The following is a 13,291-nucleotide window of genomic DNA, read 5'->3' as shown; positions in this document are numbered from 1 at the left end:
GTCCGCTTACTTGTCCGTGAGCGGAGAGTTGACTGCACTTGCACGATGATGAACGCATTAATCTTATTTATATTTTTCATCCACAGCACCTGCTAAGCCCAAAGCTCCCACAGTTGAACCAACAGCAATTGACAAAGTCAAGGTTACTTACGAGTTTGATGTTGGTGGAGGATACACCCATGAATTCCTTGTTCAGTACCGACAGAAATGTAAGTTGCACCCTTGCATCAGTATGTATCTTCTTCACAGTGTACCTTAAACATTTTTTAGGATTCTGACTGGAGGAATTTGCTTAACTATCGAGGGGCCAACGCTCGAAACGTCAGCTTCAAAGACTATACACGGTGGCCAATTTACATTATCCACTAAATTATCTTTTTATACCCCTACCATCGCAACACATAGAAAGTTACTCCCATTTTACATGAACAATAAACTGATTTCTTTATGTTGTTGTTGTGGTTAGTGGACGATGAAAATGAAAAGTTTGTTAACTCATCGTGGGTCAACTACTTGGGTGATGTACTGGATAAGGAGATTGATGGTCTGGAGTCTGCCTTGTACGAATTTAAGACCATCGGAAGAAACGATCAGGGAGAAAGTCCGCCGAGTGAAATCACTGAAGCCAGACCCATCCTGGGAATTGTGGGTAAGTTCGACACGTACTTTGTGTGCATGTACTAGAGGTCGGGTTCGAGACTTGGATACCAGCGGACTGTCAGAGAAATCTGAAGAAATGGCGGCGGGGGGGGGGGGGGAGGGTTTACTTGCGATTGACTAACATCTCATGAAGTTCATATATTTTGAACTGCGGTATTAGATACGTATGATGCACGATCCTCGCAGTAGATTTATCACTTTTCACGGGTTTATTACGAATCAACTTAACGGCCTGCTCCCATTTGGCTAGTTAGCTCAATTGGTAGAGTGCTGCACTAGTATTGCAGAGGTCAGTGGTTCGAATCCCGTACAGGCTTAATTTTTTTCGTGTCTGATTTTCGCTATTGCTTAAATAGCGCTATCTACTGCGAGGATCGTGCATCATACGTATCTAATACCGCAGTTCAAAATATATGAACTTCATATATTTCATTGTATCTAATTTATCACTTTCACGGGTTTATTACGAATCAACTTAACGGCCTGCTCCCAGTTGGCTTGTTAACTCAATTAGTAGAGCGCTGCACTATTATCGCAGAGGTCAGTGGTTCGAATCCCGTAAAGGCCTGATTTTTTTCGGGTCTGATTTTCGCTATTCCTTAAATAGCGCTATCTACTGCGAGGATCGTGCATCATACGTATCTAATACCGCAGTTCAAAATATATGAACTTCATATATTTCATTGTATCTAATTGATCACTTTCACGGGTTTATTACGAATCAACTTAACAGCCTGCTCCCAGTTGGCTTGTTAACTCAATTGGTAGAGCGCTGCACTAGTATCGCAGAGGTCAGTGGCTCGAATCCCGTACAGGCCTGATTTTTTTCGGGTCTGATTTTCGCTATTGCTTAAATAGCGCTATCTACTGCGAGGATCGTGCAATATACGTATCTAATACCGCAGTTCAAAATATATGAACTTCATATATTTCATTGTATCTAATTTATACCGTATTTTGTTAAATGATCTCAATATATCGTCTATGGTTGTTTCTCATATGCGGTTATTTGCAACATTGTACTTTTTTTTAGTCGATGGTGGCTGGAGCGTTTTAGTCGATGGTGGCTGGAGCGAGTGGAACTCATGGAGTATCTGTACCAAGTCATTTGGCGGTATACAAACAAGGGAAAGAGAATGTACTAATCCAGAACCAACCTATGCATATGGTGGGAAACACTGCGATGGGACCAGAGCACTGCTGAGAGGATGTAGCAACACGTCCAGTTGCCATGAAGGTAACATACAAAATTCTGCTATGTGATTTCGGTGGAAGGAAAGTCTTTTACAAAAACAAAATGAATAAATACACTAATAGAAATTAAAATAACAGTGAATTCGGGGAAAATTCTGGCTTTCAACCTAAATCACACACGTGCACTATAATTTAGGCAAGTATATAAAAAGGACAAATCTTTAAAAGTAAGGATTTAATTTCATTATAAGTAACACATCCTTCATGATTAAACTGTACATGTGCAAAACTCACCATGTTCTTTACGAGAGAAAAAAAGATAAATATTGTTCCATGTACAGAAAGTGTCAAGGTACAATTTATTGAAAGCTATAGAGTATGCTCGTTCTAAAATCTCTTCTCCTCTTCTATTCAGTATAGTAATTATTACAACGAAGCTTATGAGGCTCCTATTTTTGTTACAAAACTTTTTCATGCCCGTTTAACTCAACCTCGATGGCGTCATCAGTTCTGATCACTGAGAAACGAGTTTTTCCCAAATTTGAAATACTTAGATGGTTCCTATGGCATGCGAGGGAAAAGTCTAAGGACATGAATTCGTAATTAGCTTGATAATTTTAATCGGTAAACATCATTATGTTTGTAAATAGAATAAGAAAAATCGTAAATTTTGAGCTCGGCATTTTCGTCTTGTCACGAGAGTGGGACAAAGAAAAATTTTGAGTCCCCATGTGGATTGAAACCTGAGACCTTCGGATTCCGCGCTCCGATGCTCTATTACTAGCCACAGGTGAGCAAGGCCCAATGTGAAGTCTATGTATAACATGCGTCCTGCAGGCTGCTCGGGCGTTTGTTATTATTTTGATATTTGCGGTCATTATTATCGATGTTATTTCATTATCATAAGACAATTAGTGCTGTAAAAACAAAATAAACTAAATAACTAAATCTATTGTTTGTTTAATTTTTTGAAGCATTTCCGCTACGTTTCAAAACAGAGAGAAACCCGTCTGTCGGTAGAATGGAAATCTACACGAACAGCAGCTGGCAAAAGCTTTGTACCAGTCAATGGGATGAAGCTGATTTATATTCAACCTGCATGGCCATGGGCTACTATAACAACGGTGTTTATGCCAATGACACATGGTATGCAGAAAGAGGCAACGCCTCGAAGGAATCCATCTACCCCAACTGCACCACTCCAACTAAATGTCAAAAAAACCTGGCAAAGAAACACCAATTTTGCAAAGGTAAGAATGAATTGTACACAGGCAATATCTTCATGATACCATTTTCCGAACTCGGTAACATGATAAACTTCAAGTACATTGACAGAGAGGTAAATAGCCTGAAAACAATAATTTTACGTCTTCGAAGATTGCTCAGGTACACGAGAGGTATGAAAATTGAAAATTTTACCAAAACTGCCAATAATTTTGCGGTCTGATCGGCCATTTTGTGGCGGACTCCCTCGACTGCGCCTCTTGAGTCCTCAAACCACTGTCGATTAGTTAAATCTAACTGTTTTCTACAGTTCTAGTTAGATTCTTATAAAATAACTATTGAATAACTGCTGAAACAAGAACTTGCGCTATCATGTATTTAGGGCTCATAAACGTTACAGTTCTCAAAGAAAGAGTCAGATTGATCTTTTCAAACCCTTCATTTTAGTTCCCCAAAAAATTTGGTTTCCCTTTCCTTTCCCATTTTTCTCTTTCGTGTGCGATAAAATATTTCAAAATTTCTGGACTCCACTTAAACCTATCAAAACGTCACGTCCTTGATAATAGTGAAACTTGTAGCCTGACGGAAATTACAAATTAAAAAATTGAGAATTTAAAAAAAAAAGACGATCACAAAATAAGCATTAACTACTAATTCACTTCGTGATTTATGGCCATTCGTAATGTTGCAGGAATTTTTCATTCCCATAATTAGCGAATTCCATCCTAATTTGTAGTTTTTTTTTTTTGAATTTCCTTAGTTCCTGTTCGCTTGAATGGTGCAGATATGGAGTATGGAGGAAGAGTGGAAGTATTTTACAAAGGTAAATGGGTAAAGATCTGCAGGAATGGATGGGATTTTGACGATGTCAAAGTTATTTGTCGTCAACTTGGCTTTGAGGAGGCTTTGGCGGAATTCATTGGTTCAGACGTTAAGGATGAGGGAATTCCTTTTGCAATGTCAGATGTCTCTTGCAATGGAGATGAGCCAGAACTCGCATCTTGTGCTCGTATTGATGGCAAAGCTAACATCTCACCTCAATGCTTTTCAGATGACGAGGGTTCTCAGGCGTTGTGTCAACCAAGTAAGTAGTTCATTCTAAAGCTCGAATCCTGATTCTGTTCTCTTGTGTTGTCTCTCTTCCACTGTTAGACATTTTAGAGTAAAGGAAAATCAGATAAGAATTCGGATCTATAGATGACCTCTTTTCTAAAGAGTGCCTGCTGAAGTACGGCTTGCGAAAAAGCATAAGTTTTTTTTCGCAAAATTTTACACTTAAGATAAAGATATTACTCGAACAAGGGATGACATGACTTGGTTTGGGGGACATGACTAAGCTTAGTGGTTATTTTACTTGGTCCAAGGTAAAATGACTCAGGTGACTTAAGCTAGGGCTCAAGTGATTTTTACGAGGGTATCAATGGCTGTTTATTGAATTTCATGACTTGGTGAGGGGCTACCTTGGTCTTAAAGAGGCTTCACGACTTTTAAAATTTGGATGTAACAGAATTTGACAACGATTGACATGACTTTGTGTGGAGTAATGTAACTTGGTCTAATATAATGTATGGAAAATCTACAAATCTGTCAGTTTAAGCATTGGTATTGGTAAATATATTCATCTTTTCTTTCTCTACCTGTAATGTTATTTAAGATGAGATTATTTTTTTTATAACATCCTCTAACTGAACTATTTCTTGCAGAGAACAAAAAAGTGTTGGACAAAACAAAACTTTATTTTAATATTGGCAGCAATGAAAAGCTTCTATGCTCAGTACATAAAGAAACCAGTTTTACACGATGGGTCATTAATGGTGTACAGCATAAGACAAACTCTACGTCTCAAAGAATCAGGATTAAAGAAGCTGGTGAACTGTTCATTGATAAGGTGCAGTTGTCTGATGCGGGACTATACGAGTGCTCCAGATTGGAATATGTTCGATATTACATTGTCTACGTTAATGGTAAGAAAACATCTTTTCAGCTTACAGAGATACAGTTATAGGCTAAAAATGCTGGATAATGACGGGTAAGATCAGTATACTACTGACCTTTTACTAGTACTGCTATGATGTTGATTATTCTTATCACTTATTTTGACAGCAAAATTTACTGAGAACACCCTAGACAAACAAACTATGATTGCGGGCGCACCTGGTATTATAAACTGCAGTGCCGAGGGAAACCCAAGCCCACAGATATCTTGGCGTAAGAAAGGAGGAAAATCCTTAAGCCAAGGACCATTCACTCAATTGTCCAATGGCAGCCTACATATTAGACTTGTACAGCCTGAAGATAATGGGACATTCATTTGTACAATCAAACAAACTAAAGGAACAAAGAGGGTCACAAGCTATGATAAAAACATAATTGTGACAGTTATGGGTGAGTAACCAAGAAGGGTGATGTAAAGAACGTCAGGCAGTTATATCAGTTCCTAAAAAGTGATTGTTACCTGACCAATTCAAGTTTAAAGTACTTTCGCTGTCCATATCTGCAGGCATGCGAAGTCAAACCATATCATAATTATGTTGTTGATTTTAATTGTTTGAAATAGGTATCGTGTTTAAATAATTATAGTTTTTAACTCCGTAGGCCGATCGTTGTAACGCAAAGCAGTGCCTTTCGATGAGATTTTAGTTTCTTTATAAGCTGGCCATGTGCTAAAAACGGCTTCGGCTGATTAGCGCGATGCGTTTTCTTTCTGTATTAAGTATAATCGTTTGTCTAACGATGCAATTACTTCGGATGTGGATCGCGACGCGTTGACTGCATGCTGCGCGTTAGTGTTACGAGAATGGCGAGGGATTTGTTTGTTTTGCCTCCTCGATTAGCCGAACGGAAGGCTTTTGGTTTTAAAAATACTGTAGGAAGCTATCGAAGCTCTCCCAATCAAAGATGATAAACGTATCAACTAGATAGTGCTTCCGGATCCTTGGCTTGTAGGATGATGACGTTATCGTTTCTTTCCAAAACTCCCTATGTACTGTAAAGGTTAGCAGTTATTGTGGAAACCAGACTCCTCGTCGCTGTGCCTTCTATCTGCTCATAAATTGGTCCGTTGCAATGGAAGACTACTATTAACAGATCTTCATGCCAAATTAAAGAGGTCTGCGATCTGAAAACAAACAAAGAAGCAAACAAAAGGACATTATAATTATAATCAAGTGCTAATGTTATCATATAACGTTCTAGTACCTACGGCAAGGCTGTCGGTATTTTAGGTAATTTGGTTATACTAACTAAGTTGAAATTGTAAATTAGCCACCGTAAAGAGTTAAAAAGCCTACGTTCCGACCGTTAGCCCTTTATCAGAGCGAAGAGGAGAATTGGGTTGTGCGCGCGTTTATATGCAGATAATGGAGTTACGCTATTAGTGGGAACATGGTGACGAGAAAAACACGAATAAATAAGTAGAATGAAAAGGTCTCGTTGATACTTATAGGATTAAGAGTGCCGTTTTGGAAGATTAACTTTAAGTTCAAAAGTTTTGCAGCTTTCCTAGCTACCTAAATGTAAAAAGAGATTGCAGACTGCCATACATACATACGCACATACATATGTTAATTGACCACTCCCAATGGGGGCTTTTCAGGGCCAATTCCCACCCAGCAACCACCCCAGGGGAGGACATCCATCACACAGTAATCTCATGCATGGGAAATTAACGCCTCTTACCCCTAATCCTGCAGGAGACGGGACCTCCATTTATTCGTCCCCATCCGAGAAGACTAAAGTATCTAACCATTTCTTGATATAGAAAGGTAGCATATTCTTGTCACTTGTTCTAAGACCTTGAGTGTTGGTCCGGCCGGGGCTCGAACCCTCGACCTCCCGCGCAACAGTCCAGCTCTCTATCCATTGAGCTAACTGGGAGGCAGTTATTTGCTCCTTAGAATGATTAGGTAGATTAAAATCTCTATCGACTGGTTTTAATGAGCCCTTTTCATTGCTTTCTATGTTGCGAAGATGTTCTCGGAATCGGTCACTTAGACATCTTCCTGTTTCGCCGATGTGTATCTTTTTGCAATAAGTGCAGGTTATGCAATAGATGACAAGAGAAGAAGTGCACGTGAAGTAATAAGGAATCCTATTGACTCATTTGGGTCCCAATGTTTTCTCAGCGTTGAGAATGAAAGGAGAAGTTTTGCTTCGTGCGCGAGCGTATTTAAAAGTTCTAGGTTGGTCATTAAAAAGTTGCTCATGTTTTTGTCACGTTTGAATGACAATACTGGAGGTTGCGAAAAGATAGTGCCAATGTTTGGATCATTTTGAGGTCATTTATAGTTATTTTAGAATAATGGATTTAACTGAGTGGTTGCGCGGGTGAATGAAATGCGGTCGGAATTTTCCTCCTGTGACGGTAGTAGTGCTGATTATTGATCAATAATTTGGGCGCGGTGGTGACCGGCTTGAAGGACAGAAACAGGGTAACCACGTTTTTCGAAAAAGTGGCACGTTGCCTCTAAATTTTCTAAAACTGTCGAAAAATATCGTAGTCATCACTACATAAACGATGAAGCCCTAGTCACTAATAAAAGGGAATGGAATTCTTGACATGAGATGGATGCGAAGATGAATACAACAAGCAACTATGAAAATATGTAAGTCTGTACCCAAAAGAGGGGTTTAACCAATTTATATTTATTTTGCCTTGTACTCCTGACTCGGTCCAAGGCCGTCTGTGAGAGTGAAGATAAAATTTGCACGAAAAAAGGCCAGAAACAGTAGTATAAAATCTCAATGAGAAATGTTAACATAAGAATAGAGTAATGCTTTGTACTTAGTAATGTCACCGTTTTCTGTTTTTGTATTTGTTTCCGTTTTTTTCCACTTAGTTCGACCAAAAGTGAATATATCTGGAGCAAGAAGTCTCATCATAGAGGGAAACAGTGTGAATTTGGCGTGTGAAATTGTGGCTGGTCGGCCTGAGCCTGACATAACCTGGCTCAAGAATAATACTTGGCTGCGAAAGAGTCGGTCTCTCCTTTTCCCTAAAATAAAAAAGAGCGACGAAGGGCAGTACACTTGTAGAGCAGAGAATGCCGCTGGCAAGGATACCAAACACGTTAACATTTCTGTTAAGGGTGAGTTTGTTTATCTCATAGTTATACTTCAGATCAGTCTTGCATTTTGTTTGTATATTGGGTGAAAATTAATGTTCAGTAGGCCGAACTCTAAATCAAGAGGTCTGAGTCTGAGCTTCAGGGTCATTGTGTAAGTAAGTGACACATTGGTTTGTGAAGGAAGGCACATAAACAGTATAAACTGCTGAATTAATGGCTCTGTACCCTAAACATCCTCTAAAAACAGTTAAGAATAGTTTCAAAACAGGCAGAACTAAAGGAACTAATGGAGTCCTTCTTACGCATTTCTAAAGGGATTCCATTCCAGCCCACGAACATGAAAAGTTCTACCTTCTACCGTTTCTCTGTTGTACCGAGTGCACATTAAACTGTAGTTCTCATAATGACTAATCCTACTGTGCGATTCAGAATTTCTGGGAATTACCTGCGTTATGTAACTTGGACAGTCTGTATCTCTAATGCATGTGGTGTTGGTGGTTGAGGTAAAAATACTAAGTAGAAATGGATATTAGGAAAACCATCAGGAATACTTAAAATCTAACGTTTCATCTAATAACTGCAATGGACTCATCTGTTAGGACCAGTTCCATAATAAGTGTTTTTTCAGACTGTTTGATCTTATATCTATTCCTGCGGGATTGTGTCAGAGCTCAGTTAGTAATATGGCCTGGCCTAGGTGGTTTTTGGAAGCATTGCATGATTTAATCAAAGCCTGTTTAATCTTCGTCTTCCTTTCTATTTATTTATTTGAAGGGGGGGGAAGGAAGGGGAGAAGAGAGGAGGAGGGAGGGGGAAAGGGGGAACAGGGTGGGGAGGGGGAGGGGAAGGAAAGGGGAAGGGGAGGGGGAGGGGGAGGGTGGAGGGGTATTGAGGTGGGGGCTTTGAATCTGTAATTATCATATTTACAATCTCTGTATTTTCCATTCGCTTTGCAGTTCCACCCCGTATAAAGCTTGAGTTCAAGAATGTAAACATTGCGCTTCACTCCACGTTTATTAAAAATTGTTACTGGCGTGGTGATCCAGAAGTACATGTCAACTGGACTAAGGATGGAGTGCTTCTTAGTACCAACAACACCTTGGTCATTAGACGTGCGACCTTTACAGATAAGGGAAATTATGAATGCACTGCTCAAAATGATTATGGCAAAGCTAACACCTCCTTCTGGATCGATGTTACCGGTAAATTTTCGTACTGTAGTCTGTCATGTATTGAACTTGTAACTCAAGAAAGTGTTATTTTTGTAGTTTAAGCCAGAATAAAAGGACACTTCCACTTTTCATCCATATCCTTTACATATACCAATGACTAAGGAGTAATGATCTCATGATACATTTTTATTACATAATTATTTATTACGGAAGTTGGAAAGAGATTTGAGAGAAACTTCCATGTTTATTAAGTTTCAATTTTCCAGCAATAGTTTATGTCTCTGTTGAAGGGTTCTTTATCATAAACAGTTGATTCTGACCTACAGACACCGCGCTATTACTCTTGGAAGCTAAATTGCGACTAAAACTACAAATGAATAAATAAAAACAACTCCCGCTATTACGTTCTAACAAACACTTCGTGTTGTCTTTTTTAGCATTTTCATGCGTGTGCTCATGTTACGGGAAATAAAACTTAGAAAAAAGACCCAGTAAAAAAAAAAACACGCGCTAAAAAAATCATTGCGTGGTTTGTTTAATCGTCTGTTTGTTAGTTCGTTAGTTAGCTAGTTTGTTTGTTTGTTACCGGACGGTAACATGACTATTATTACAGGCACTATCGTTGAGATTGATCTAATGACCACATTTATTTCACACAATTAGCCGAGCAAGTTCCAAGAGCCATTCAAGGTTCCAATTCTTTGTGGTATTACATTGGTGGATTAGTGGCGGTGGTGATTGTCATTTCGCTAATTGCCTGCTTTTTCTGCAAGCGTCGAAGGACAGGTGAAGCTCAGTTGTTTTGTTTTATTTTAGCCACCTTTGATTAGAGTAACAAAAGCTAGCTAATGGTTACATATACTTTCTTTTTGTTTATGTCACCCCACACTTTAACTGTTTCCTCGATCTTACCCTTTCAAGTCGAAAAAACAATGAAACGACCAGGCGGAAAATACAATTTGTTAATTATTATTGTAGTAATAAGAATAATTTTTGCAATATTATAATTAACATTGTTATTTTTATCATCATTATTGATATTGTTATGATTAATGTCGGTATTTTGAGAACATTTGTCAATTCAGCTGATATTTGGTGCACATTAAAATCATGCTGCCGTTGTATAGCAATTTTAAAAGAACACTTGCTTAAATACATTGATAAGAAGTTTTTCCTTCTTTGTCTCCTCTCTTAATTTTTTTCGATTTAAATTGCAGCTATGGCTCTGTAAGTCAACTACTTTACCTTTTGTTCATCAAATTTTTACTCATGCCTTAATCCTTTCCAGGCTATCCCCATATTTATCAGTCACCAACATCACTATTTTTTTCTCGTTTTTTTGTGAAGCATTTTTTTCAGTTTGTCCAAAAAATTTCAATGTATTTCTGACCCCCCTCGTGACTCACGACCTTACATGATGATCGTAACAAAGATGATATCATTTTACTTTTATGATAATAATTATGCCAGCATATTTAACTTTCATAAATTGCTGATAGAATCAACCTTATTCGTTCGTTTGTTAATTTTTTTCTTTCTTGTCTCAAAGTTTCTATGAATTCCACCTGTTTGTATCCCAAAACTCAATGTTTTTTAAATTTGAATTTAAAGTATAATTTTCCGGTTTTTAAACAACTGAAAAAGTTTCCGTAATTCATTTTAACAAACAACGGGGTAGTTTTTTTTACTCAGTCCGATCTGAGGAGTGTACTTACATAATGAATAGTTACGAGCGTGTTTTGTGATAAGTTAGGTCTCTAGTTTAGTGATAACTTTGTCTTCTCATCATCAGCAAGGGCAATTATCTCGGTAAAAGTCGGGGCAATCAATAAAATTACTAGCAAATTAATGATTTTTTTGCTTTCAAAAGCAAATTTTTTTTTATCACCGTTCTTTGTTTTAACCCCGAAAGTATGTAACGTTTCCACTTTTCAGCCCTGATCAAGAGCAGGCAATTCAGATGGAGCCATTGAATGTTGAGGTAGATGGATGGGAGATTGAGGTGAGCCGTGTCCTGCTTCAAGAAGTCATTGGGCGAGGGGCGTTCGGAGCCGTATGGAGAGCTCTCCTGAGTTCACCGAATGGAAGGCCTGGAAACCGAACAGTCGCCGCTAAATGCTTCACGCGTAAGATTCCTTTGATTCGTTATGTTGATACTTATATTGATTCCAGGGGTGCATTCTAGAAAGTTTAATACGGAGAGGGGGTCCAAACTTATCTCTCGACCAACGCACAACCCCCACTCTTCTTCGCTCACGGATATACACTGAACAAAAGGGAGAAAAGGCAAACAAATTGATAAAAAAAAATCAGCCAGTTAGGCGATCTTGTCATTGCAAAACTTTTTGTGCCGTGCATTTGTATTTGGAGTGAGATGAGGGGTGGGCCCGGATCTTCCCTGCGAATCCGTCACTGGATCCACTAGCTAGAGCTTATTTTCCCCCTGAACTATGTTTTGTTAAAAAATGCAATTATTTCCAACAGAACGTGACTTATTCCCATTTTTCCAGTTGTAGATTGTCTCGGGTTGAGGGGGGCATTCCAACAGACTGAGTGGACGGTGGTTTTCGATAGCATTTACAAGGTTTGGATGCGCGACACACGACCGTCGCCTGGGTCCCCATACGGGACATCTAAGTTTTCGCGCATGCGCGCTGGCAGCATCTTTGAACGGCGCCACAAGGCCATCGATTTGACACCTCTTTATATCTTTTACTTTCTCTCTATTCGATTATAATTGCACTCCGGTTCCGTTAAGTATATATGTCGTCCGGCCGTTGCAGCACTGACCATTGCACTATAGGGTCCGTGGCCGGGGGCGCCTGAAAAACAAAAAAAAATTTTGGGCTGATCACTGTAAACAGTTAGTGCGAGTTTTTTCTCGGCGCCCTCGTGAAGGATTTTGGTTTAAAAGTTCGGATTTTCGTGGATATTCACCGTTCGCGGCAATATACGGAACAAAAGCGGCTACAAAAATGATTTTCATGAAGATGCTAAACAAAGAAAACTAAGAGTCCATTGGTAGGATTTGAACGTTAACTGATTCCAACCCTATCGACCGCCGCCGCCTGGTTAGCTCAATTGGGATAGCGCCGGACTGCTGTGCGGGAGGTCGAGAGTTCAATACCGGCCGGACCAACACTCAGGGTCTTAAAATTAACTGAGAAGAATATGCTTCCTTTCTTTAACATCAAGAATTGGTTAGATATTCTAGTCTTCTCGGATAGGGACGAATAAATGGAGGTCCCGTCTCCTGCAGGGTTAGGGGCAGGAGACGTTAATTTCCCACGCACGAGATTACTGTGTGATGGATGTCCTCCCCTGGGGTGGGTTGGGTGGGTAACAGGACCCCCGTTGATACCAGTGTTTACTACACTGAAGGGGCTATCCTGTATAAATATAGATGTCTGTCTGTCTGACCCAGCAATGTCTAGGGAGAACTCGTCAGTGAGTTGAGTAACGTACTGGTTTCAATTAAAATCATCTGAATGGTAAAAGGAAGGTGTGAGGTTTGAAACCTAAATAGATTAATTCTCAGTATCAAGCTTGAAAAGAATGCATTTATCAGAATTATTCTCTTCATCAACATACCCTGTTGTTGTAGCCACTGCTGGAGAGGAGGGAAGGAAATGTTTGATGAGAGAAATTGAGCTGGGAAAACTTATCGGTGAAAACAATCAGCCAAACATTGTAAAGTTCATGGGCTGCGTTACAACTCAAAGTAAGTACTAAGTGTAAAGCGTTTTTCTATGTATAAGTTATTAAAAATACTACACTACTTCTTGAATGAGCTCCATAACCAGAACGGCTCGTTGATCAGACGAAGTTTGTGGTTTCTATTTTTTGTTTTGTTTTGTTTGTTTCTGTGTGTGTGTGTGTGTGTGTGTGTGTGTGTGTGTGTGTGTGTATGTGTGTGTGTATGTGTGTGTGCGCGCACGCAGTAGCTAGACTGTTCCTCTTTGAGAACATTTATCG

General features: G+C 39.2%; 1 protein-coding gene across 6 annotated transcripts in view; it reads left to right on the top strand.

Moving 5' to 3' along the window:
* Positions 1–13,291, top strand: part of LOC111319993 (fibronectin type III domain-containing protein-like) — a 34,438-nt gene that overhangs the window by 15,057 nt on the left and 6,090 nt on the right. For 4 of the 6 annotated variants that reach the window (XM_088759984.1, XM_088759985.1, XM_088759986.1 and 1 more), the window contains 11 exons: positions 87–209; positions 467–649; positions 1,694–1,897; positions 2,829–3,104; positions 3,839–4,162; positions 4,782–5,042; positions 5,182–5,463; positions 7,917–8,165; positions 9,101–9,346; positions 9,980–10,102; positions 11,252–11,435. In XM_088759984.1, coding sequence (XP_088616110.1) covers positions 87–209; positions 467–649; positions 1,694–1,897; positions 2,829–3,104; positions 3,839–4,162; positions 4,782–5,042; positions 5,182–5,463; positions 7,917–8,165; positions 9,101–9,346; positions 9,980–10,102; positions 11,252–11,289 — 2,309 coding nt within the window. In that variant the 3' untranslated portion in view covers positions 11,290–11,435. Of the gene's footprint in view, positions 1–86; positions 210–466; positions 650–1,693; positions 1,898–2,828; positions 3,105–3,838; positions 4,163–4,781; positions 5,043–5,181; positions 5,464–7,916; positions 8,166–9,100; positions 9,347–9,979; positions 10,103–10,533; positions 10,544–11,251; positions 11,443–12,920; positions 13,038–13,291 lie in introns of those variants that run through there. The other 2 variants (XM_088759987.1, XM_088759983.1) reach the window with 2 other exon arrangements.

Source organism: Stylophora pistillata, chromosome 5 (genome assembly GCF_964205215.1).
Source record: "Stylophora pistillata chromosome 5, jaStyPist1.2, whole genome shotgun sequence".
NCBI lineage: Eukaryota > Metazoa > Cnidaria > Anthozoa > Scleractinia > Pocilloporidae > Stylophora > Stylophora pistillata.
The sequence above is the reverse complement of the archived record's forward strand: the minus strand, read 5'-3'. Positions and strand labels throughout refer to the sequence as shown.